The 27094-nt window shown below is 41.6% G+C and overlaps 1 protein-coding gene across 1 annotated transcript in view; it reads right to left on the bottom strand.

The window, feature by feature from the left end:
- Window positions 1–7771: 7771 nt before the first annotated feature.
- SI (sucrase-isomaltase) overlaps window positions 7772–27094 on the bottom strand; it is a 55569-nt gene continuing 36246 nt past the window's right edge. Inside the window, exons 27-47 of the mRNA XM_026061302.1 lie at window positions 26645–26813; window positions 25513–25609; window positions 25309–25421; window positions 25091–25216; window positions 24605–24733; window positions 24378–24485; window positions 24031–24093; window positions 23645–23779; window positions 22168–22252; window positions 21085–21223; window positions 17622–17755; window positions 17248–17282; window positions 17035–17151; window positions 15584–15732; window positions 15048–15132; window positions 14887–14943; window positions 14047–14171; window positions 13530–13618; window positions 12009–12058; window positions 8787–8957; window positions 7772–7834 (exon numbers count right to left, since the gene is read on the bottom strand). Of these exons, the coding sequence (XP_025917087.1) occupies window positions 7772–7834; window positions 8787–8957; window positions 12009–12058; window positions 13530–13618; window positions 14047–14171; window positions 14887–14943; window positions 15048–15132; window positions 15584–15732; window positions 17035–17151; window positions 17248–17282; window positions 17622–17755; window positions 21085–21223; window positions 22168–22252; window positions 23645–23779; window positions 24031–24093; window positions 24378–24485; window positions 24605–24733; window positions 25091–25216; window positions 25309–25421; window positions 25513–25609; window positions 26645–26813 (2239 nt within the window). The remainder of the gene's footprint in view (window positions 7835–8786; window positions 8958–12008; window positions 12059–13529; window positions 13619–14046; window positions 14172–14886; window positions 14944–15047; window positions 15133–15583; window positions 15733–17034; window positions 17152–17247; window positions 17283–17621; window positions 17756–21084; window positions 21224–22167; window positions 22253–23644; window positions 23780–24030; window positions 24094–24377; window positions 24486–24604; window positions 24734–25090; window positions 25217–25308; window positions 25422–25512; window positions 25610–26644; window positions 26814–27094) is intronic.

The raw sequence follows: 27094 nt of genomic DNA, 5'->3' as shown, positions 1-27094 counted from the left end.
GTTTGGCAGAGCTCCTCTGCTCGCGGACACCCTCCTCCCGGTGAGCTCTCCTCTCCCATCGAATACATCACTGCAAATAGCCCTTGGGTGCAACACAAGACGGAAGGAACGGCGATCGCAGAGGGAAGTCCTCCGAAAGGCAAGGCACAGGAGCGTCCAGCAGTGCAAGCACAGTCTTACTGAACTACATTTGAAGCAACAATTTTTAGGCAATGACAACAGAAATATTTATAAAATCCAATATTTATGTAGCAAGGCTACATAAGCAAGGCTAAGCCAAGGCTGTAACTGAAATCTGTAGCTTCTGTCATTTTCCCAGATAGTAAAATATCAGGTGTGATACTGCAGGAATTGACTCTGCAGCTCGGAAACCTGTGTTCTGACCCAAAAGCGTCCTGCAAACACCAGTATTTTGCTACTGATTCCACAGGTTTTGAACCTGAATCTGCTTAAGGTAATTCCCCGTTGGATTATTGCAGGGCTCTCCTCCGACAGTGGCCTGTAGCTACTAATCTTGCAAGCGTGTAATTTACAGAAGCGTCACCTTGATATTCCCGTCACATTATGGCATGTGGGGAGCAGGCTCCAAGCTGCAGCCAGGCTTGCGTTTCATGTGCTGTATTATTAAACAAGCCGCGGATTCCTCCACTTTCAGTGCATTCAAAAGGTAATTAGGTCTGAGTACTACACATTACTAGAGCCATGTAACCGTATTTAAAATAAAAAGATAAACCCCTAACATAAATCACGGAGGAGACTGCAGAGGTCTGGTCTGCTTGCTGCTTTTAGAACGAGGTAGGAAAGGCAGCGAAGGGCCAGGCCACGTTTCGGTTTCTCCACGTTCCCTTTCTTTAAGACCTGCTGCAGAGCTTTCGCAGGGGGGGCTCGGGGCCAGGTGGGAATCAGGGCAAAGACCCCAGCTTGGCCTTGCGAGCCAGTCGCCCGTCCTTCATTAAGAAAATACTCTTATGCTCTTGCAGGGGCAGATTTGCTTTCCTTTAGGCCGTGCTGTGCAGGTAGGGGGGTTTGGAGGGGGTGGACAGAGGTGGGGACTGGGAAGAGGATTAGAAATAATACGGGTATTTTATTGTGAGGAGAATGGGAAAGGGAAGGCAGGCAAGTGCAGCACCTCTCGAACAGCCCTGCCGAGAAGACGAGGGTCCGTGTTTGGAACGCGTGCCCTCCTGCCTTGCAGCCCGCGCCGAGTGTAGGACTCGCCAGCCCGCCCGGGCCGCGCAGGAGAACCTGCTGCTGCCTCTGCTGAGCTGGGAAGCCTTCTTTGCCTCGGCTTTCGCGTTATACTTCAGAAACATCAATAGCTGGGGGGGGAAAAAAAAGATTTTTCTAATCCAAATCATTGCTAAGCCATTAGAAAGAATCTCTTCGCTCTTCCTTATAAAGAAAGCAATGCTGCTATATTGCATTTTATCAACAAAGATGTTAAATCTCCAAGTTGACATTTAATACCGGAGGGAGCGTGCATGCTATACTTCCGTGGCAGAGCCTGGAATGTTACTGGGTCGGAAATGTGGAAATGTCACTTGAGTGACTGCGTCGCTTCCACACTTTTCCTCCTTCGCAGGATTGCTCCAGCGCTGCTGCGCGCGCTGCAACGTATCGATTCCAATCACGCCTTCCTTTCGTCTGGCAGGATTTTCTCGGAGAATTTGCCATTTTTACTTAGACCGCTTTCTCTTTCTGATCTGCTATGTGGATTCGGTAAACAAGGGCAAACAGTGATTCCCTTACTGGCTGATGAATTAATAATAATTGGATATGAAATGCTTCAGCAGCACGAGGTACTGAAGGTCATAGTACGTGTCATTGGGAATGTGATTTCCTCTAGATTTGTGGTAGAGTTATAGACCTGACCTCAATCAATCCCATCTCGGGCTGGCCTGTGGCCTTGCTGTCGGGCTAATGCGGGGCTCTGGAGCACAGCTCAGACTTGTATGGCACCTTCACGGGTGGTGGTGAATAGCTGCAGCACGAGCCATTCGTCACACGAATGAAGAGGTATGTGATTTTCTTAATAGCGATCATCAGGTAGTACCTGGAAAGCTGTCCTCTGGAGAGGTGCTCATTGGGCATTTTCTCCATCTCCGCTGCTCTCTTACAGCAGTAGCGCTCACATTTATTTATGTTTCAGACATATGTTATTCAAAACATGAAAAGTAGCTAAATCTAGAGAGTTCTGCAGACCCACCATTAACTTTTAAGTGCAATTGCTGTACTTTGCTAATTCTTTTTCTTGCTCTTTCTGCTGTATTCAGACGTGCATGCCATTAAATTGTCTTGTGCCAGTAATGGATTTTGCAAGCTGTCCCCATGCTGTCTGGCTATCATTGGTTCAGGACTCTGACCATTAGCCATTAGAGAGAGGCTGAATGGGTATAATGTTTCCACATCCACCTTTAATGTGCACGGAGAGTAATATGAAATACATAAATATAAGAGAATACATGTGAGGAAGAAAGAACACAGCTTTTTTAGAAAACACTCTAACTGTAAAAGGAAGAGGTAATGAAAAAATTCACTGACGGAGGCAACCTTTCTGTGTAGCTGCGTAGCTTCAATCCCATGTCGACAGGCATTTAACGATGTTTGCTGAAACTGTGAACATAGTTAGGAAATGATTATGCTTCAGATGATCAAAGTTGCTTACATGCATGAACATCTGCTGGAGGGGAACCTAAAACAAAATGCTAAACCAGGGAAAAGGGAGACAAGGTCTTATACTCAACATGAGAAATCCCCAGGCTTTATATACGGGCACCTATGTAATGCTTAGTACCTACTAAGAGCAAGCACCAGATGTGTAACAAAAAAGGCTGAACAGAGGCTGAACGGGGAAATACAGTGATGGAATTCATTGGCTTTTTCTTTTTTTTTTTTTAATCTTACTTCCACTTTGGCAGACTGGCTTGTATGTCCACATTTCCTATTTACCATTCTGAATTCATGGTTTATGCATGTACTACTAGATAACTACCAAAATTATATAGATAACTGCTATACCGTAATTGTGCACAAGCAGTTTTCCAAGTTCTTTGCATCCAAAGTTTTTATTTGGTGTAGAGCAGCTACATTCTTCCAAGCACACAACTAAGAGACAGTTTTATAAAGTCCATTAAGCTGTTACTGGACCTTGATTTAATCTCCAAGCTGTGCTTTTGGTCTGCAGCAACGGATTCGAAGACCATTTCTGCTCTGGTAAATGAAGCTTACCCATGCTGGGACCCATGCCAGAGGTATGAGGCACAAGTATTAAAAAACAGACCTAATGTTTCAGGAGTCAGTCCAGAGCCAACTGAAGCCATCAGGAAGAATCTCATCAATGTCGGTGAGCTCTGGATTGGCCCTGGGATGAGTGAAAACTTGTGCATTTTTTGAAAACTCATAGTAACTATACTCATAAGGCCCTCTTTGAATCTGGTTGTTTGCTGGTGCAGTCTCTCTGGGGACAAGTCCCTCTAGGACTAGGGAAAAAAAGTCTCAGTAAGAGGAACCCAGATTATTAAGGCTGAAATTAAATATCTCTCCTTCTGTCCATTAAAGGCCAATTTCAGCTGTGTGTATGACACCAAGAAATCTGCTGAAAATAGAGTTTACATGTACAGTTAAAAGATTCTGAGTTTTTAAGTAATTAAAAATGCAAAATGTCTCATTAATAAATGAGCTTTCCTTCTGTCCATCCATGCAAGCAATGCACATAATAATGTAAAATAGGTTATTGGGTCAGATCAGAGAGCCTTGCAGCCCAATAGCCTGTTTCTGACAAAGCTCAGTGGCAGTCTGAGAATGGGGTGCAGGTGGAGCAGTAATTTAAATATACCCTCCTAATTTCCAGCCATCTGTTGGGGGTTTTTTTGGCAATCACTATGTCTCTCTTGGTAATTAAAATTTAGTCCTCATATGCTATTCATAGTGTAACTCTGGTATTTTAATACTAGGAATAAGCAGAAAATTTCAGTATACCAAACAAATTTATGACTTCTAGCAAGTACTGATTTCTCGCAACTTATTTTTTAAGTGTGCCCAGGACAGCAGCTAATAAAGTTTAGGAAAAGGATATTGAAAGCAAAACTTAATATCTCTCCTGGAAAATGCTGTGCCTTCGGTGAGAATTTCTGCAGTGGGAACTGGTGCAATGGACTGTTGAATTATGTCCAATCTCTGGGCATTGCTATGCTATTTTATCTAAAATAGATATTTTTTCTAAAGGTTAGAAAGTCAAACTATCCAGAGAATGCTAGTTGTAGTCAAAATTTGTAATGCTGGGAGAAAAGATAGGAAAATTATTATTTTTTATTAACTGGTTTAGAGACTGTTAGTTTTATACGAGTCTTAGCCAGTACTGCATCACTTTACTAGATAGTATGATGGCTTGTTAATGCCAACATGCTCACCTTGCTGAGGTAGAGAAGATTTATGGCTCTTCTGCTCAAACAGTTCCTGTTTATCAGCTACTGTTGTTCAGGGTTCATCTCTCGCAAATGAACTGTGACTGGCGCGTTGCTACTAATGGGGACCCACACTGAGGTGGCCCTGAACTGCTGTGCTTCCCTGACATTTGGAAAGAGAAGCTTCAGCCAGGTAGCATTTGATTAAGTACTCTTTGACTCTCTTTCACTATTTCTTCTTGACTAATGAAGAAAAAGCACAATGAAAGCAAGGCAGATTATTTTTCTTACGCTTAAAACCAAGTACAGATAGCATTAATAGATCAGACTTCTGCTCAACATGAGAACTAAGTGACACCAAAGGAAACCAGGAAGGAGCCAGTTCCAAATGGAAGAGGAGGAGGTAGGTCTCCAGCTGCTTTGTGACGAGTAGTTGTGTTGCTGAACTTCCTGCCACAGGATGCTCTGCATGCTAAGTTTAAACCAATTAAAAAGGAAGAGTGAACAAATTCATAGAAAAATCAAATTTTATTTCAAAATCCAGAATATAAATGCAGACCATGAACCCCTAAGCTGAAAATGTATGGGAAGTGGAAACATTTGAGGAAAGGATTATATGTGCTTGTTCTGTTCTGATAGTCGTGCCTTGGTTGAGACAGAGACAGGACATAGACTTGATAGACCTTTGGTGATCTCTCTGTATTCAGTCTTGAGTATGTAATCATTCGGAAGTCGATAATTTGGGGCTAAGAACATTAATTTTTCCYGGTGAAAAGAAACACGTTTCTGTTTAAACTGCATAAAGAAGTTGGTGACTAGTTTTTAAATCCTACAGTTTAAAAATGGAAGTGGTCGCTTTTCACCCCAGTCATGCACCTCCACGCGAGGTGGTCCACTCGAGGCATGTGCTTAGAAATGCTCTCTGGCATGGAGAGACRACCTGTTGCAAATTTGTTCAATTTTTGTTCTCATACCAAACCACAACAGCAACCTCAGAAATACTAACTCTACCAACATTATCTGTGCATGGATACAAGTCGTCACAGAAGTTCTGTTTGACAGCGCAGCTTTGGTAAAGCAGCAGTTTGTGCAGCCTTTCAGAGAGAAGTATAAACAAATACAGTGTTGTCTGCATGGCTTATTAGCCCTGCTATAGGGAGGACAAGATAACAAGAAACGCTAAAGACTTCCCCTTGGGAACTTGGAGCCACAAAGCTAGCACAAGGCCACCTTCTCCTTGTCCTGACTCTGAACCCACACTGGTCTCAGCTTGGCCAAACTTAAGAACTCGGACCAAGACATCATGTAACAGGAGTTCTATAGTGTGAAAGAAGAATCTTTGGGTATTGAAAAAAGATGTATTTTTTGCTGTGGATTTGAAATCTGGTCATTTTTTGGATTATTCTGTGACTGAAATGGAAGAGGGAGAAAATGATGGCATGGAGCAGAGAAACAGCCTTCACCAGGAGCAGAAGTGCTCTTGCATGGTCCAGAGACAGATGTCTTCGATTTGGTTGAAGTAAGACTCTCACAAAATCATATCCTGAACACATGTAGTATGTTTTTTGCTGCTCATTTAATTCTGTTGAAAACTATCTCACTACTCAACAAGGCTCATTGAACTTTAATGGGACATCCTGCAGAGTGAGATGTTACACAGCACATGTCAGGATCTGACCCAAAGAGAAGAACTGCATGAAGAGATATTACTCAACCTGAGAAAAATGTCAGCGAGTTCAGTATGCAGCTTCCTTTGTCTCCAGTTAAGGACAGTGATGCTGCATAAATATTTAAGGAGGAAGCTGTGGACGCTCTGCTCAACTCCATGTGCTTGTACAAACTACAGGAAGGGATGCTCCTTTCCTGGGCCCTTTGGAAGAGACACAGAGGGAAGCATCTCCCCAGGGCAGCTGATGCATGCTTGAAGCTGTGATTTCTTACAGCCTGAATGAGTTCTTCATGAATTATTATACTGGGGATTCAGTAAAAACCTTCCTATGTGGCTGATGCCTGTTGAAATGTGTCGAGTTCAGCTGACACACTGAGCTTTGTGACAAGACCTCACAAAGCCAGGAAAATGGGATGATGAGGTCCCCCAAATAAAATTACTAATTAAAAAAAAAGATGAAAATAAGCTCTTGGAAGCCTTCGACTGTGCCAAATATTTCATACCTCAGTCAGGTGGGCGCAAAGGGATAGGACATAACATAAGGAAGGGTCAAACAGCTCAGTAATCTGCACGTCCCGTCTCTGCAGCGATGTGACACTTGCACTCAGCTCACTTAACACAGTCAGCCATCACTAGCACAAAAGGAAAAAGTGTCTTGTGTTCCTTTGGAGAAAAATATTTGTCAGCATGGTGAATTTTATCCTAAATGATCAATTTTTTCTGGCTTTCCAATTTCCCTACTTTATTGTGAAGTTTTAATAAATTCTACCCTATAATTACAGTGATCCATCTATGAGATGTTGGCTACTTAACTGTTTTACTATAAAGTTTTAAAGCAGAGAGGAAGCATTTAAATGGTTTTTAAGCACAGTCACTAGAGATTACTACTACTTCTGACAGGAGTTTATTCCCATCAAATTTAATTGAAAATATGCTTTACCAATCTGTTTGGATCATATGCTGCTCTCTTGGGATACAAAAAAATCTTTAACATGATACTATTATAGTAAACATACAACAGTATTTTCTTCAGTGAAATTAAAACATTTATTAGTTAACCTTGAACCTTCAAGTTTAATTTTACAACTTCAGATCAAAACATTGGAGAACACAAATGCCTGCCTAAGGTCATACAAAAAACTTCAAGTGACTTTTGCAGGTACCTTAGTGTTGTATAGATCAACAACAACAACAACATTTCATGCTAAATCAGTTATCTGAAAACATTTCCATTTGTCTCCCTTAAATACTTCTCAGTAGTAGTAGCAGCTTGTATGGCACAATTAAAATTAAGATGGAAGCTAAATACGGGTAGAATTATGGCCCCAAACACATGCAGTTAATGCCAACTGTAACTTTTTTATAAAATTTAATGAGCATGAAGGCAGCCAGAACTTCTACTTAGGGAAAACACAGCCTTTTACGTTCAGTTTTAAGTTTTGAAAGATGAAGTCATACTGAAGTGTCATAATGTTTAAGGCACAAATTCTGCATTCCATGGAGAGATTGCAGTTAGCCTTGAACCATACTGAAACGTGCCTTTTTTTACACAAAATACCTTAATATAAACTGACTATAGCTAACGTTTTTATAGTACAAAGTACTTTAGGATGTCAAAGAGGCAGTATGAAAATTGAAGGATGGTTTTAAAAACAATGAGAAAATTCAGAGATGTGGCTGGTGTTACTCCGCAGACCTCTTAGCTCCATTGCAGCGTGTAGTCTTTGCCTAATTCAAGTGTAAGATCGGTGATTAACAGGACCTTTGGAAAAAACAAACAAACAAACAAGCAGTGAGTACCTCCGCCCTTTCAGGATACACTGCTTTTCTGCACTCGATATCAAATATAGTGGATTCTCATTTTAGATCACAAGAATTTATTCCTCTTTCCCTGGTGGTGGTATCTCTATGAACTTAAGTGACATAGATTTGGGATTTCAGATCATGAGGCTCTGGTCCCTTCCCTCCCCTTGCATTCAGAGGCCCTTTTAGAAGTGAGGTTCCTTTTATTCAAAAGAAATAATAATAATAAATTGTGGAAAACATTTTAATTCAATTGCGCATTTGGAAAACTGACTTTTGTAGAAGGGGTCATAAGATACCAGAAGTAGGTGAGATGGGGCTGCCTCACTGCCGGAAAGCCGACAGCACTACCTGCCTCAGGACCCACAACGTGGCGGAGCGCAAAGCRACGCGCGGGACGAGCACGGACCACGTGGATCGAGATGCTGGCGCCCCGACCTTAGCAGACGCTCTGCCAGTAAGCGCAGAAGACCTCAGATCTGACGGCTACATGTAGGAAGCCCGTGTGGAATTGCCTACAGCCCAAACCTGACACGGCAGGAGGAGGAATGGTGAAATGGTGATCGGCAACTGGGGCTGGGAAGCGAAACAGTTGTCAGACAAGACTGACAACACCAGGGTCATGTAGAGACTCGGAAAACACTTGTAGTGGCTTTTCCTTCCCTCACATCCCACTGGTTGCGAGTGAGCTATTAGAAGGAGTGAAAACCAAACAAGAAGCAAAATCCTCCGATTTTTCACAGTCAGGGAAGGTCTGGGTTCCTCCACAGTCATTCCTACGCTGAAACGCTGGGCTGCGCGTGCTGCACGCTGCTCCTGCACGTTAAGCAATGTTCGCTAGAAGCGTTAGCTGCCCGTAGCTCACGTGTCTGGCTGCTCGCTGGTGCCCAGGGGCCGTGGAGCCCGCTCACCTGCTGCGTGCCGTTGTAGTTCACGTTGTGCCCGGAGGCAATCGCTTCCCCCTTCTGCATGACCGTCACCTGCTGAACGCTTGTGCTCACTCCCAGGATTTTGACGTCAGTAAACATTAAGTTGTTTGGGTCAGCGTAACCGTGGTGCACGACGCTGATCTCCAAAACGTTCTGAAAGGACAAGAAGAGAAGAGAAGAAAAGAAGTGGTCAGAGATTGTCATTAGGCTGCTACACGGCAGAGTAAGCTTTTTTCAGCCCGTTTGAGCGTTACACTTTTTTCCACTCATTCTAATTTATTTTAATTATCTGTGTGTTGTTATTTATTTGACAAATGCTGAAGGCTTTGATTCCCTTTCYGTTGGTAATCTGGCTGGATCCTGGGCTCTGCCATGTCTTTGCCTGACGCTTGGGTGATGCGTGGCCTCCATCGCTTCCCGGGGGAACAAATATATATACATATATGCATATATATGTGTGTGTGTGTGTATATATATATACACGCGCGCACACACACCCTCGTATATCTAGCCTTGCCCTCGCAGGTCCCCTCTCATTTCTGTGCAGACTCCTCTGCTGCGGGCAGGGTGCTGAGTCCCTGCCCACATTTATCTGTTGTGAATTTTGCAGCATAGGAAAGGATTAACAGACAGGTTTCCATAATTCTGCAAACCTCCAGTTTTTCTGAACGGACCCTCATTCTGCGTTGCTTCCAGAGCGGCCGGATCCAGGGGACAGATTCCTCTGCTCGTGCTCGAGCCCTGTAGGAGGGTCACTGATTCCCTAGTGGAGAAGTGTCTCCCAGGGCTGTTGGGCCCCGGGAGGGAAGGGGCAGGGAAGGGAAGAGGGCTGTGTGTCAGCAGACACGAGATAACAGTGCCTTAGGCTTGCATTTCCGAGCTGGTCAGGTGTCTTTTTACTCAATTTTTGTCTAATTGTCTTTTACTGATGCAGAAAAATTTAGGCGGGACTGCAAACCTCTGCCTTTCAGACCTAACCAAATATAAGTGTGAACTGGGAGAAGCATTTCCTGGATGAGCAGTTGTGATTTGGGGTCGAACTGGTTGTACCCAATTCTACTAGGTCTCCAGAAGGACAATGTCATGCCAGGTGCCCCGAGAGGGTGTTTGCTGGTTCAGATCCCATATGGGCTTCTGTGGAAATGTGATACGATATAATTATGCATATTTAATGCACTAGTAGAGAGGGTATTTATTTTAGTGTGCGCATTTTTCATTATTGGTTGATTCAGGACCTCTTTAATTAGGCTTTTCCTTACCAGCTTTCTGTAAGAGCAGAAAAATGTGTATTTATTTTGTAATCTCCTTGCAACTGCTAATAGTGAATATTAGCAAAATATTCCTCAGCAATCCAATTATTTGACAAAGACAAAATTAAAAAAGAAGAAAGGAGATAACACATTATGGCACCCTGGAAAACTAAAGAAACAAAGTTTATTTTCTATTGCCATATAAAAAGCATCTCTTTTAAATTGATAGTCCATATAATTACAGTCTAATTTAATTCTGAATATTCAACTGGTCCTACTAAAAATTAAAAAGTGACATCTTAGAAATGCCAACACTTGTAATAAACACTGCTGTTCATTGACTTCAATGTACATGTTCTAGACTGCCTGAAGAACAGGAATTCAGGTTTATAACCCGTAATCCTAAACTTAGTTTATAATCGATGCGAGCGTGTGAGTAGGACTCTCCAGGAGCAGGTACAGTTCCCTCCTCCTTGTAGTTTTAGAAAGTGCTTTCTTCTGCGTTTGCCAGTGACCACGTATTCTCCTTCCTCCTCCCAAAACTAGTATTTTTGTTTTTAATTGAAAATAAAATAAACAAGCACTGCAGTGAACAGGGGCAAATGAGCTACGAACCCAAGTGCCTCTTATTTTGGCCCCGTGAGCTTTTCTTTTCCGAGCGGTGGCGTGGGGAGAAGAGCACGCTGGAGAGCGGCGAGGAGGACGGGGCCTGGCAGAGCGCCCGCGTGGGTATTCCCGTGCAAAGCTCGGTAGCTGACTAACTACTCTTTGCTTAAGCTTCTGCATTTTAAAAGAAGAATTTTAAGAGCCCCTCCTTGAGAAAAGGGGGGCATCTTTGCCGGATGTTAGCTGCCTGCGGCTGCAAGCCAGGGTCAAAAGCAGTCGTCCTGCACGTTCCCCCGAGCTTCCTCCTCGCTCAGCCAGGGCTGGCTCTCCCGGCGCGGCTCTTCTCGCCTACCTCTGCGCTCCCGGGGCGGGCAGCGCGGCTGCGAAGACAGCTTGCTCGCTTTTCTTTGGGAATTTAAAAGAGCTCTCCTGGATCTAGCTGTGGCTGTAGTCGCAGGCCAGATATATTTAATATATTTTTCTAGTCTGAAGCAGTAAACTTTGTGACATATATATGTGTTTAACTGCATAGCTTTAAAATATGCATGAGCTGATGATCTAGAATGTATTCATTTAAATAGATGCTAGCAAATTATCTGCAAAAGTGACACTGAATATGCAGCTGGCAAAATAATACCATTAGTCTTATATTTATCTGATTTCTGCATTGATACGTGCTTTCATTTTATAAAAATCATTTATGAAATAAACTTGTATTTTCAGAATTATATCAGAAATAATACCATAAATATATACCATATTTAACAATAGGCTAAAGTAGATATTTTCGGAATCATTTTTAAATTTGTTCTTAATGCAGTCTTATTAGTTACATTGTATTCAATCTTGAGCACAAAACACTCCTCAGTTTCTTCATATATACCAGAAAAAATTACAAATGTAAATGTCTACGATTCTTATCAGTCGGCCGTTAAGCTATAGACCTACTGTCGTATTAGAGGCCTACACCCACACAGAGAATCTGGACCAACATCTGCCTTGGAGGTTTTGGTCTGGGCCAGCCACTTAATGTGAACATGCATGGTTATGGAAGAACCCCACTGAAGTAAATTAAGTTGCCCTGGTATATACCAATATGAATAATGCAAAATGAGTTTGTTYTTCTAGTATATGCTAATATATGTGATTGCAATCCCAAAGAAATTTTTAAATCAAGTTATAGACCCACAACAGTCTTCACGCGCCTGGATAAATGCCTATTACCAAGAATTAATGTTATGGTGGGATTTCTAAACATTAAAAAATCCAAAATGAAAATACCTGTGGTTAAAAATATAACAATAATCATCCAAAGTGATTATTCAAAAACAGAGTTAACATTGCATACCTGATTAGCAGTAAATGATGTTAGCAGATATGCACCATCTTCATAAGCATCTGTTAAAAAGAAAGAATAAAGTAAAATGTATTTGCTATCCACGTCAGTTAATATATTTTTAAAATTTCAGTCCACGAGTTGTGTTGATATACCGTATACATGCATACAGTATGTCTGTATACAAACAGAGCACAGGTCTGTATTTTCATAAGCCCTGCTTTCAGCCACGACACGCAGTCCTGTTGGACTGCRCGCTGTTCGTGTGGGAACAAAGGCTCTAAGGAAGGTTTAGAGGCAAGCTACAAAAGAAGGCGAGCAAACAGCATTAGGAAGATCAAGGATGCTAAGACCAGCCGGAGAAAAATGTTTCTCGCTGAAGAAGGCATGGGAGTGATTTCCCCCGTCCAGCTCTATTCATCAGCCAATTACACATTATCATGATAGATGATGATGATGCTTTGAAATCACTGTTGTATATTTTACCAATCCCATTATTCGGTCCTAAATGAACTCCAAGTAGTGCTGATAACCAGCGGCATTGTAGGCTCTTGCCTTTCTGCACTGTAGAAAACAGATCACGGAGATCCTGGTGAAGAGCACCTTGTAATCTATGCTAATTTCATTTATCATTGAACTGCCATAAACATAGCCGTCATTTCTAAATTCCAGTGATAACAGGCCATGATGTATGTGAAGCACCTCAAAATACGCTAATGGCATCCTGGAAGCTTCCCTACACGTCATTATGCTAAATAACACAATTTCATGCATTACTTCTAGTAATCTCAGGTGGCAGTTTATAGTCATTACAAGGATAATACGCTCTGGATATAAAGGAYAAGAGACATCTAAGTATGTCTTATCTGAAGACAATTTAAATTTATTAATGCTGAGCAAATTAGTTAAAGCTTAAAGGGGACTTCTGAAGGAGAAGCAACAACCATCACTTGTTTTTCAAAGTGGTGGCTAAGTAATGTGGTTTCTTATAGTCTGGAGTTTCCACATTGACAAATGTGTTATTATAAGAAAGCGCAAAAACTGGAGCAATAGGACAGTTCCTTAATTAGCTATTTAGCATTATTTGTCTTTCATGAACTACTGTAATTTGTCTCATTTCTTACCAGCTCCTAGTCTTATTTTCTTTGTTTTAACCTGAAGGTTTTATAATTGGACTGTTTCTTTTGAGTGTCAATGTATACGTGCCACCACTGACTATAGGATAGCTGCAGGGCTTGGAGAACCCTCACAAGAACAGCAGTTGAATCCAGAAGAAGCGGATTGAAGCTCTTTGGAAAAAAACACAGAATCGCAGAATCGCTGGGGTCAGAARGGGCCTCTGGAGATTGCCTGGTCCAACCCCCCCRTTCAAGCGAGGTCACCTAGAGCAGGGCGCCCCAGACCATGTCCTGGGTGTTGAATATCTCCAAGAATGGACACTCCATGATCTCTCTGGGCAACCTGGACCAGGGCTTAGCCACCATCACAGCAAGAAGGTTTTTTATGAAAGCAAGAAACATCCATGATACTTACTAATGCGAACCCCATCATCCCAATAAAGCTGTCCGTGTGCAAGCTGACTGTCGTTCAAAGCAACAGTAAGTCCCATTGGGTTTTTTCGGCTATAAAAAACAGATTAATTTTTCCTTAACTTCCTCAGGCAACTGCATTTTATCTTGCTCAGATATTACAATTTGTTTTACAAATATTGTTTGCAACTCAATTTATCTCTGACACTAGTCTTCCTGAGTCCATAATATTAAATTTAACGGGGTCCATAAGAAGGAAAGCTAWGGTGCTATCATATGCATAGCTTTTCTCACGATTGCTAATTTATATAAAATGGGAGATACTTCTGAGCATGGTGTACGTTAAACCAGAAAATTATATTTTTCACAGGTTGAACCTAGGAATCCAGAACAATGCTGTCACTGTCTAATTAATATGCAGTTTATTCTCCATACCAGGAATTAAAGATCTACCTTAAAAAAAAAGAAAGAAAGAAAAAAAGAAAAACTGAATTTTAATTTTTCAGTTAATCTTATCATACCTGTAAAAAGTTGTATTAGCAGGCCTTTGCCAAGCGAGGACGTAACCTCCTCGGATATGAAGGTTGATGTGTTCCAAAGGAGCTGATAACGTTCTGAATTCTCCCCTGAAGCCAGTAAGTTCATCCTAATTATGAAAAAATAAAACAAAAGATAGTCTTCTATTGAATTGCCCTCATTTTACACTTTTTAGAATGACATGCTCATCGAGTTATAAATATATTCACTATTTTCTGCAAGCCTAATTAATTCTTTTATAAAAAGATGTTATTGCAAATCCTTTTTTTGATTCAGGAGTAACTACCTAATACTTTTAAGATAAAATGTGAAATTCTGCCTCTGTAAAAGAATGACCTGACCCTAGCTGCGAGTGGCTGAACCAAAGGGATCAGCCAGGTGAAATACTAACTAGTGATAAATTAAGTGACTTTTGATGCCTGTTATTCCTTCTTCCAGGTCTTTTCGTAGTTTCTGGGAAAGGCTGATGCAGCTAAAAGTGTTTCGTCGTTCTCCACTCCAGCATTCTTAGCAAAGATATTATGCATAACATTCGAGGGTGAAAAAAGTCAATGGAAGCACTTGGAATTAAAGGCGTTATTCCACCTTTTAATTTACCATCACTGTGGCCACGTTAAACATTATTACATTAAAAGGAACCGATGACTTTTGTAAGAAAGCAGCTAAGAAGATGCGATTGCTGCATCGCGAGCAGCTCATACTGCGCCTCTTTGTAAAACAGGGAAAGTGGGTTCTCGCTTCGCCACCGCTCCCGGCCCACCCTGCTGGCGTCTAGGCAGCGTTAGGAAGAACGCGTATAGTACATAATTTTTTAGATAACTTACTGTGTGGTAATCATACCAGCGGGCATTGGGAAAGTAAGCATTCACGGTTACAGCATTCTGGAATTAAACATAGACGTTTTAGGTATATTAAAGCAAAAAGTGGTGTTTAGCAAAAGTGACTTCTAATATTTTCATATACACTTAAGCATTTAAAGACTTACTTGCTCCAGTACAGGGCTGATGAGCAGTGCAGGTCCCCAGAGAAACTGTTTATATATTTCCCACGTTGTTCTGTCTTCCACAAACCTGCAAGGTAACAAAAACGTTATTAGACATTGGGTAGTAACCTTTTCCAAACTGGTCCTTACTTGAGACTTTTTGTCAGAAACTGAATCTACTATTTCCTCATTTTTATTTCTGCTACTTTTGCAACATTTGCTTTTTGATTCTGCATATCTCCCGCACCAGATAGCGCTTTGTTGTTGCTTACCTCCAAAGAGGCTAAAGATGAGCTTTAGAATTTATATATTAATCCTAGATAACGAGTGCTCAGTTTGGCGTAGTATGAGATGGAGAACTAGTGCTGTGAAAGTGTGGCTTGGTAGTGAAAGCTCATATGCTGAATCATCTCATGCAAATTGGTATAAGTAATGGAAAACTTTATGAATATAATTTTTATAATTTTCCTAATTATGGAAATTTTATGAAGATTTAGTGGAAATTCATGAGGAACGGAGAAGCAAGGAATCACACTTACTCGTGGAGGACAGGGCGGATCACGGTGCTTCCGTGGGCATGGGCTTCATACATGAGTGTGTAGAAGTAGGGTAACAGGGTATATCTGATATTCAGTACATGCCTGGAAACCTGTTCAAATGTTGAGTTCCAGGAAACAGGGTCTTGCCTCTGAAAGAGAGGACACTGTTGTTATTCCAACTGGATTATTTTGTTTTGAAGAGCTGGAAAAAAAGGGTCAAAGAATTTGCTAATATTTATAATAAGTTAGCATCTTTTTTTTTCATTTTGTGTTTCGCTGATAAAATCATATACTCTGTTAGTAGCAGCGATTGTCAAATGTGCATCAAAATCGACATAGCAGAACATTGCTGAGGAAATCTCTGTAGGCTCTTGCAAACTCCACGTCCTCCAAGAGCACCTTTATTTATTGCTTAATTAACAACTGAGTGACAGTGAAAACAGTAGGTGTCACTGTCAGCTCTAAGCAGGGGAACTAGAAAGGAGGAAGGTGAGAAAAACCTAGGGGGAGTATTGTAAAAAATGTTTAATGCAAACTCTCCCGAAGGCGTGACACAGTTGGGTGTACATAATTTATTATCCTTCTTTTCTGCAGGGCAGCACTCAGGACTTGCAGAAAGAGAGCGAAGCACTAATGACTGATGTCAGGGAGCACTTCCAATCTTTATTAAATGTATTGAACAATACCTTGGCAAATTGGGTAAGACTGGAAGCACTATGATAACCCTGAATCTGCATTTTTAAAGGCTTTAAAAGTCCTATCGAAAAGTGTGCTGCTGCAAGATAAAGCACACTGTTTTTTAAAAGGAGACTTTAATCCATTAGATATATGCCATATAAATAGCTCTACTCTGCTAGACCTGAAGCTCTAACTGGAGTATAAGTGCTGTTTCAAATTTTTTTTTTCCTAGTTATCTTGTTTTACAGCTTTCTATAATATAGTCCTTAGCCAGCACAGCCCTACATTTAGGTAATTATTTTCCTTTATTCTTAAAAGAAATACAATATCTGATGGTGGCAAATGTGCAAAGTGCAGAAGGTTCGGGTACTCACTCAAGAACCTTATTACACTGCCCCGTGTGCTCATTTGCCGTATAATTAGAAGCAATTAGGGATGCGAGCACTAAGGTCAGCCTTGCTCCTTTAAGCGCGCCTTGCCGCGGAAGGGGGCTATTTTAGTCTAGTGGGTGTCATGTGTTTAAGTAAAAACGGCACATAGGGGAAATACGTAGGAGCTTGCATCCATGCAAGCAAACAGAATATGCTTGCTCGAAGTGGTCTGTCACCAAGCAGGCTTGCAGGAGAGCTAGCCTGAAAAGGAAGACAGTTATTTATCCGGCCATAACCAAACGTGTTCGGTTTTGCTTGGACGGTGTGTTTTTGGTGCAGGGTGCTGGCTGCTCCCTACGCGTGCGCCGCGGGGGGCCCGAGCGCTGGCAGACCGCGTCTCACCCGTGTCCCCTTCTCGTTGTGGTTCCTGGAGTAGGGGTARAACGCCCCCAGCTGCATCCAGCGAAGGCACAGCTCGTACTCCGAGTCCGTGAAGAAGCCGCAGATGTCTGCTCCTGTCTGAAAGTTCAAAAAAAAAAAAATCCAGCTGGAGTACTGTAAATTCCCGTATGCCGTAAGGGTAAGTAAATATAAGGTATAAACTCATTAGCTTACGTAGGATATTCCAAAGAGACTGAACTCCATCATGCCTGCAAGGAAAAAATAATTCGACATTAGCAACTTCTTTTTTTCCCTTTAGTATGCTTAATGGTTGCACAGATGATACGTATTACAATCCCGAATGAGAAGAAAGTTTCACGGTTTCTCCAATACGTCACGTGTTTCTGCTGCAGAAGGACCAGGGAGCCGTGAAGCGAGTGGCAGCGGCGGCACCCCGGCTGCAAGGGGACCAGTCCCAGCGCCAACTCGAGCGCCAAACTGAATAGCCTCTTTCAGCTAAAACCACATGGCTACTAAAAGCGAGGAGATCAAGGAGAAGAGATTACTGCGCAGCATAAATTGGTTACAGAGCCTTTCCCTTCACGTACCGATAATCGATTTAGTGAGCTGATCCCAAGCGGCGGTGTTATCCCCGAGCCAGTGTCCTGCCCAGCGGCCACTGCTGGGGTAAGTCGACCGGCTGATGACGATGCCACGCTCTTTGGTGACGCTCTGCAGAGCCCTGGCGGTGAAAACCGACCGAGAAACCAGTCACAGGAGAACGGAAATAGTTTAAAACATCATTACATAGGAGTCTTCTCTGAACACAAACGTAGTGGCTTTTATTTTGATAGCAAATGCAGTTGTGCTGCTGCTGTGAGCACCAGTAGGCACACCTGCAGTCGAGGTGTGTTTGGTGTTGCAATTCACCGTGATTCACATACGCAGCAACCAAGAATTAAGTGTAAGAATTGATAAAACAGGAGGTGCTAAAATAGAGATTTCCAGTTAAGGCTAATTACTGTTTGGGAAAATAGGAATGCAGACCAACTTGCACCTTTTTTTTTTTTTTTAAGGGTAATGCGATGTGGTCCAGGCCATACCTGAAAATTTGCAGCAACAGTTGAAAATAGTCTTAACGAAACTCAGACCAAGAAGATAATACGGGGGAAAATAGAGGTACCAAGGATATGAGAGCTGTCAGCTTAACTTTAGTTGCCAAAAAGTTACTGGAACAAAAAATAAGCCATAGATTTCTAATTATCTCAAAAAAAAACCAGAACACGAGATGATATGAAATCAATATGAAATGGCCAATATGGATTTGTCTAGAAGTAATCATATCAAACCAGACATTTTTTGCTCTGAGCAGGTGAAGGCCCTCACAGCGAAGAAGAAAGCCATTGACGTGACATGTCCCGGCATTAGCTAACCTTTGGGCTGATCTCATTTGGCTTTCTCGGAAGCGAAAGACATTGAGACCGGGGGTCAGCCACCTTTGCAGTGTACTGCGCCAGAGCCCTATTTCTCTTCCCCAAATTAGCGACCCAAGTGTGCGAACGGAAGAAAATAGTTCATTTTCTCAAGGAAAGCCTTAGTCATTGCCACAAAATACTTAAAAAGGTAACCAAAGAGTCTTTAAGCCAAAAAAAAGAAAAAGAAGAAGCGGAGGCAGGAGCAATTGCTGCTTCCTAATTGCTCAGCCGAAGGCTCGGCGCCTTTCTCGGAGGCATATGTTGCTGCTCGGTGTTATGCGACTGGAGTAGATGCATTACCGGGCTGATTTCCTAGAACTCCTCTGCAACTGTGCACACACACTGTGAATCATTACAGAAAAATACTAGACTGAAATACTAGTTAAAAAGCTACACTGATTAAATTGCGCTGCTCTCTAACGATATCTCCACAATAATTGCTTTAACAGCTGCTTCAATAAGGCACTATTTATTTATTTTTTCTACAGGATTTGCAGCTTAAGTGACACTATAATTACAGCAAAAATACACAAGTCACTTAAATTACCATAGTAATTAAACTAGACTAATGTACTGTAATTAGTTCTTCCAAGATAAACAGTAAGTTTTCTAGTATCTTTTATTTCTTGGTAATATATTATCAAGCATTTTCAGCCTTTGCTTGGTTTACCCTTCTTAAACAATGCTTTGGAAATTGCAACTAACGTTTGAAGTGTGAAGAAAGCGTAGGTCCTGCGCAGAGCTGCTCAAGGATGAGCGTGGCCTAAGCGTTTTGCTGACGCAGGGTCCCAGCGCTCTGCTGCAGGACTGAGCGTACGGCAATAGCAGCTGCTTACATCCCAAAGCCCCGTTTTACCTCAAAACAGTTACTGTATTCACTTTTAAGGGTTCTGGCTTTCATGTCTGCGCAAAAGCCTCGTTGCCAAAGAGTGACGTGAAGCCAATATGAAGAAGCCGCCTCTAAGTAAGTGGCAGAGAACTGAAATGGTGTCAAGGTCTGTGAAACGTGGCTGTGCACACGCAGGGTACGTGCTCGTGCAGGTTTGCCTGCACATGCTCTTCCTACTCGGATGGTTTAGAATTAGAATAAATTATTATAACAACATTTCTTTAGGTACACAGTTACTCCTGTGGTTAGCACGGAAGAATAAATGGGGAGCTGATTTTTCTAAGAAGGGTTTTCTGCATGTGTCAAGTGTGACAATGTTTGCATGAAGTGCGGAATTTAGCGTAGTTCTTTCTGGCATGGTACCTCTTAAAACAGACGAAAATATTTCCCTACATTCAAGTTCACGCTTAATGCTCAGAAGAGGTGACACTATTCCTCGTAGCGTTGTATTCTTGTCTACTTACAAGACCCAAATGGCCTTTGATTCGGCTGCTGGCGTAAGCACCAGGCAGGGGCTCCTGTGCCGTCAGCGGTTTCGCGAGCGCCCTGCCTGGCAGCGACGCAGGGGCACGCTGCCCAACGCGGCAGCCGCGCCGGCCGCAACGCAGTTCAAGCAGCCTTGGGATTTTCTTGCCTTATGGTAATATCAGAGTTACCAAGGGCTTTAAGGTCGTTAAGACCTATAAAGAAATACTGCTCCTTGCTTACTCATTGAATTGGAAATGAAACAACATCGATACGTTATCATTAGATCAGACGTTATCTGAAATAGGCTAGGATACTATTCAGTAAGGAACATATAATGAAGTTTGTCTTGGAACTGCGAAAATAAGTTCTTAAAGGGAAAACCATAAGGCCTGTGCGCATAAGCACRCAACTTGCATGTAAAAAGTCACTGTTTTCCTTTTTCAGCACTGCTCAATTTAATTTAACCACAGTAATTTAAGAATGTCTGCATTGTATCCTATATTTAAATACTATATCCATTTTCCCTCACTTGATATGAGGCTAAAACAATGACAACACTGTAAATAAAACAGGTATCATAGCACTACCTAGAAACAAAAAGTATTTTATATTTTAATTACAGTAATTACTTGAGACTATCATTAAGTAATTTTCTTAACAGCCGATCAAGATGTTCAGAACTGTTCTCGCTCTCGTCGTGTAACTGCGTAGCAGAGTGCTTTCTTTTGATGGACTGATGCTGTTTACCAGGCGGAGCATTGCCCCGGGGTGGCCTCGCTTGCTGTCTCGTAATAGAAACCTCTGCTGAAAATCAGCACGTTGTGTTTGAATGTGTTGGGACAAGAAAACAGTCGATGGCAAGTAATTACATCCAAATTAAACTGTGTTAGAAATAGCGCTGTGACCATCTCATTTCATAAAACGGTCAGCAATTAAGCTTGCACAACATAGCATTTACACGGATGAAGCCATTCGAACGGGTAGATGAAGAACAGCTCCCCAGCTAGGTGAGAAATAAATTCCCTCAACATCAGACTTGGGTAGACCATCTTCCGCTCCGCTACCCTTTTAACAGCAAACTCCGCTCTCGACTCAACTGAAGAACTGAAGGTGTTAGGATGAGAATTTGTCACAAGTTAAGTGACGTGATGAAAGTTTTGGTCGTCAAGAATACGGACATGGGGTGTTCATTGGCAACGTATTTTGGAAATAGCGAGCAAGCGTAAAAATCCAACTTACTCAAGGGTAGGTTTTGTTTGGGACCATCCGTACAGACTGTGGACATCGTAGTGTCTCACTGGGGTATCGTCCGGAAGATGCTGCTGCCCTTCCATGCATGGAGTTTTGACAGTTAACCCATCTGACCGATATCCTAARTCTAATGGAAAGGGAATGAAAATGCTTGTATTTTAATAATTAACATTCAATAATAATTTAAATGAGTTACTTTTTGCTAGTTTTCATAATCTCTTTTGGCATTCACTTTCTTTTATGCATATATACAGCCATTTATTTATTATTATAAAAATAATATGCCAAGTTTTCTGAAATGGATTTTTCCTGATATTCCTGTGTAGGTATCTGGGTCTGCAAGTGCATTAACAGATCAGTTATAACTGCTCTTACTGAAGAGGCTCAAAGAGTGAACAGGGTATATCCCAATTCAGAAAACATTGCAGCGCTTTGTAAACACTGCCAAATCATCTGTATAAACAGAAAACTGGGAGAAAAGGTCTATCACTGAATATTAACTTTCTGACAAATCCTGAGAAACGATTCGTAGTAACTAAAGACAGAATTAAGCAACAGGAGTACTCTAATGAAACTTTAATGAAGCATTACCAGTTAGTACTACCACGCACCCGTACTTTAGCAAAGCCAAGCCAAGAAAGCTAAGTATTTCAAGGGCATTCCTCAAATTAGGCCTTATATTTTTACACATAGATAACTGCTAATGAGAGGAAGCACAAGGATATTTTGTGAATTTTTAATCATTGATTACATTATTTGTCTGAGAACGCTGAAAGCTACGTTCTTTACCATGCCTAAAGCCAAGTATCTAGATAGGCGTCAAAATCCATATGCAGGCAACTAGCCGAAGATGATCACTTTGTTTTTAAAAAATGCCATGTAGTTACTTTTGCTCCTGAAATAGATGGAAGTTAAGTGTGCTCATAATGTCCGAAAAGGGCCAGTTTTAGTTAGGAGTTCAGTTATTTATTCCTATACTTAACTTCAGGCATTTATGCCACGTACACCATGAAAGAAATGATTTATTAACCAGAACGACCAAAGACTGTTTTAAGCAGTGATCAGACTTACGAGGTATATATGGTGGGAAATTTAGGTGGTTATCTCTACAGCCGCCAATGGCACCATTCATAAAGGCGGCAGGTTCATTCATGTCCTAGAAATACAGAGGAAAAACTGACTGTATTTGTTTCAGTCACACAAAACTCATTTAAATACTAAATTGCAAAAAAAAAGTAGCACAGTAAAAGTCCTCGGGAACGCTTGCAGCTGCAACTTGAGTCTGCCGGTCTGCGTTTCTCCTTATACGTTCACAGTTCGTACTTGGGGAAAAAGAAGAAAGGACAGAAGAGCGTTTTCTCCCAGGATAGCCAGCGCTAGGGCTTAATGGTTGCGCTGTTCAGTTCAGCTGAGTCTGGATGCTTCAGGGTCCCTGGCGCAGGGCGTACGCTAGCAGAAGCTGGCAGCTCTGGCGCGGGGCTGGGGGTGCTGCTCTCTAGCGTAAGGCTGTGGTTCTTTTTTTTTTTTCCAAGGAGCCTAAGGGAGCTGGATGAATAAATTCTATGGAAATCTGGTCAATTAGCTCCTTTCAGCTATTTCAGATTGTGCCCTAAATATTTAATTTTCTCTTTTAGCAGGCTGACTGAGTAAATTAACTGAACTGGAGAACTCTGATTTTCAGGGCTACGTACTGCATTTCTTTCTCGGTCAGTGTAAAACTACTGTTTAACAAGTAATTTTTCTGATGAGAAACTCCCTTAATAGGCAGATTCTGACTACCTCATTTCCTAGATAGCAGAGTGTCTCATCCCAGGAGATTATTTGAAGGTACTGGGCTTTAATTTTACAAACTCTGTCTTTATCAGTCATATTCACTAGAAAGGACAGCTTTTCCTATGCGTAAAATTGAAATCAATACAGAAGATGATGGAGCTAGATAGAGATGCACAAACTGCTAAAATCTCTGAGCTTTGTAATTATTACTTTTGWCCTCAGTGCCTGTGGCTCTCCGATTGCAATAGCAAACCAGAGTTAGCATTACAGAAAATTATTAAACATTTTGCTGGATGTCTAGATGTTTCTGGGGTTTACATAGCAAAATATTAATATTTAGGAGCTTCTGCAGCTATTGCAAGTTCATTTTATTGAAGTAACAAGCTAAACCTCTTATCTAACTCCTTCTGTCTTGCAGAATTAGTAATTGTAAAAAAATTGTCTCGTGCTGTGAAAAAATCATGCACTTTAGCAGCTAACAGAAGAGTGACATCATTGCAAAACAAGTATTATGAAGGTCAAAAGTAAATAAGGAGGATTTCATAGACATAGAAAGTGAAATGTTTCAATTGAGAAAAAATGGTGCTAGTAACAAAAAAAAGGGTATTTTACTCTTTGGTAGACCTTTCATACTATATTAACCTGTATGCTTACTTCCTCAGAGGCATTACAATTGCAAGGGATTATATTTATTGGCTTTCAAGGTGTTTAGAAAATATCTTATGATAAAAAGATGCCAAAACCTCTCAGAAATGGAACACATTTTTACACTTACGATCCACAGGCCATCAAACTTCAGGCTTCTGGAGGCGTCGGTGGGGTTGTTGTAGCATTCTGCGATTTCCTGCTTCCACCATTCAGCTGTGGAATTGCGGAAGAAATCTGGGAAAGCGACGTGTGCTCCGTAGAGCTGTACGAGCAGTAGGAAAGTAAAACATAGATACAGCACTGAAAACACACCAATATTAAAATATTGGAATTTGTAAAATAAAAAAATAAATAAAATGCACTTGTTTGCTATCTGTGGTAGAAAGGCTATAGCCAATTTCTGCRTCTGATTCTTTAGAGTGCACTGTATCCACTGGTTTGCTACTGTTTTCCTTAATTAATGTGCTTCCCCCTCTATRTTTGTGTCAATAACCAAACCGTATCAACATTTACCGCTATTTGGGTTTGCTCAGGCAGCGACTCATTAATTTGTACGTTGGGAAGAAACGGCCAGACCTAATGGGACAAAAAAAAATTGAAATCATCAAACCAAATTAAATATCAAATGAGTACCAACAGCCGACAGATAAAACCATGCATCACTGCTGCATACACCAATGACACCACAAACTGAAAACAATTCAGTTTGTAGCAGTTATTTAATGTGTCGTCTACATTCAGGAATGAATATAATATTAGAAGTCTTTCCTCCTGTAGGTAGCACTGAAGTCTAGGCTGGCATCTTACTTACTTGTATAGAATATGCCTCTGCTGTTATCAACATTTTAAGAATGAATTACCTTTGAAAATATAATGTCATTGGTATTGGGCCATTTKATGAAGACATCCTTCTGCACACCTCTTGTGTAGGGGGGGTAATCGGTTTCRTTTCCAGAGATGGCTGGATCCTAAAATTAAAGGGGATGCAATTTTACCCTTATGCTCAAAAAAAMCCAGAAATGCTATTAAATATGTTCTGCATTCAGCAATGATATATTTCAGTTTAAAACTGGAATTCAAAACTGACCAGGATAAGGATGAATCTCATTCCTTCTTGTTTTATTTTGTTAATTAGAGCCGGTAATCCAGCGAAGCGTGAGCCAATAGTGAAGTCCAATTGCCGTTCCATATAATCAATATCTGAGTATTGAACATCCTGCAATTAAAAAAAAAAAATTTTTTTTTCTAAATATATGCTTATAGAACATATGCCAAATTAAGTAAGCTACTGAATTTTTGAAATGTGGAATTGCAGTTAGCTGTAGCTTTAAGCTAAGGTTATTATATCCTCACACAACCTATCAGCTAGTCCAGGATGAAATGAAGCTTTCACTACCATATTTATTTGGAGGRTAGAAATGTTACATGCTAGAGAAAAAAGTCCTGGATTTGTATGCATGTGTATGTACATGTACGTAAATGTACACAGAAACTGCATACTTTTTTAATGTCAGTTAATACTCTGAAGCCAGAGGTTCAAGCACCAGTGCAAGCGTGAGCTGCTACCGCGTACATAGGGAATGCCGGCTGCCTTCATCGCCGTCACCAGCTCGGCGATTTCCGAGTCGTTCCTGTACCCGTAGCGGCACAGCTGGAATCCCAAGGACCAGTAGGGTGGCATGACCGGTCGGCCGATCAGCTGGGAATAAGAAGGAATATTTGTAACAAATAGAAAACAAAATTAAAACCAAAAAAAGACAGCTTCAGTTTGTAATAGAACACGACGCCTACCGCAGTGTATTCCTGAACAACGCGCTCCGGTGTTGGGCCCAAAACCATGTAGAAGTCCAGGATCCCTCCGATTGTGCGGTACGTCAGAGCCGGAGTGGGCTGGAAGGTCACGTCTGAAAGGGGGCAAGCGAAGGGAGGGAATGAACGCCCGGAGCTGAACGTAAAATGAGACAGGCTGAGGAAGCGCGGGGAAGGGCGTCTTACCCATCGCATTGCTGTTCAGCAAGAGAACTCCGTGGGCATTGCCGTCTTCTTCAAGAGCCATATAAAACGGGTGAAAACCATAGGAATTCAACTTGTACTGCAACAGAAGTACATCGTGAGCATTCCCTTGCTTACATCTACTACTAAAGTTAGTAAATGATCAGAGACAACTGCCAAACACACAGCAAGAAGTTCAACGTCATACTGTGGGTAAATACTAACGTTCCCACCAAGAATCATTTTCAGCTTCACATTTTGAGGTCCGTCCTGTTCAGACTGCTCAAGGGGGCAGGAAAGCAAATGCACTACGGCCTTTGAGAACTGCTGATGTGAAAGAGCTTCCTCCGGACAAAGCTTTCCCTTCTCTTCAAACAGTAGCAGTGTCACTGCGACTGAGGCATGCTGGTGACATTCTGTTATTTTTCACTTACTCAAAGAGGTATCGAAACTTAAACTGGAAATTATAGCTGTAATAAACAACCACTATTTTGCTGGTAATCCCCTGCAAATCGCAAACGTTATCTTGTAGAAAATTACACAAGCATGCCCATAGACATGAGATGGCTGATTTACCTCCGTAAGTATTAATTTGATCCCAAAGTTGTGARTTTTCCTGACTCGCATCTAGCTTTCAGAATAATTGGCAGAGAAGCATAAAAAAGCAGCAATGAACTGTTTTTTCTGAGCCTTTTTTTGTCATCCGACATCCAACTTGAGCGCTGAGCTCCACACTGGGCTTGATGGTCACAAATTAAAAATAGGCTTAGAGAAGACCATTGCCACTGAGACACAGTGGACAATTTGGATAAATTGTAAGCCTCAATAAGTATGACCAAAGCCAATAAATGTGCCCAGTGCCAGCTGACTTTAAACTCCTGCTGAACACCCATGTTGATTAGGTTCATYGATCACTAATATTGACCCCTGTACTCATAAGAGAGGACTAAAAAGCCCCAAGAGTCACGTGGGATCCTTAAGTAGGGAAACATTGATGGTGTCGAGGTCTGAGCTGTGGGCCACAGACACATTTTGCCTTGGACAACAGATCCCAATAGCCAGTCAACACAGGCTGATACGAAGCAAAAAGAAGCCAAATAGAGAAAAAACCAAGTCCAGCTCTGTTTCCACTTACGGTCGGAGGCTGGTCTCTCGTGAATAAGCCCCAGGTATGCCAGCTCATGTTACGCCGAAACATGGTATGTTCGGTCTCACCAAAGCCATATATATATTGCGATGCCAAGCGGGTGGAAATCTGAATGAACATGTCACTGAAGGTGAAGGTGGGTAGCTGAGAATCCCAGCTAAAGGGAAAGAGGAAAATGAAAACAAGCATATACCGCTTTTCATCACCATGTTTAGCTGATAGTCGCATTTTGAGGCTACTCTTTTTCTCTTTCAGTCCTTCCCCTGGGTCAATATTCTCATACGTGTGTAATAGCCAAGCAAACCCCGCTGGYGCAGGGTCTAGTGCTTGCCAGGCATAGCTGTTATGTGGGCAGCATGCAAAAACTCGTCTTATGGCATTTAAACATAATTCACAAGCAAGTGGTTTGACCCGTAAATAGCTGACAAAAATCCATGG

The sequence above is a fragment of the Apteryx rowi genome, unplaced genomic scaffold (genome assembly GCF_003343035.1).
Source record: "Apteryx rowi isolate R43461 unplaced genomic scaffold, aptRow1 scaffold_10, whole genome shotgun sequence".
Classification (NCBI taxonomy): domain Eukaryota; kingdom Metazoa; phylum Chordata; class Aves; order Apterygiformes; family Apterygidae; genus Apteryx; species Apteryx rowi.
The sequence above is the reverse complement of the archived record's forward strand: the minus strand, read 5'-3'. Positions and strand labels throughout refer to the sequence as shown.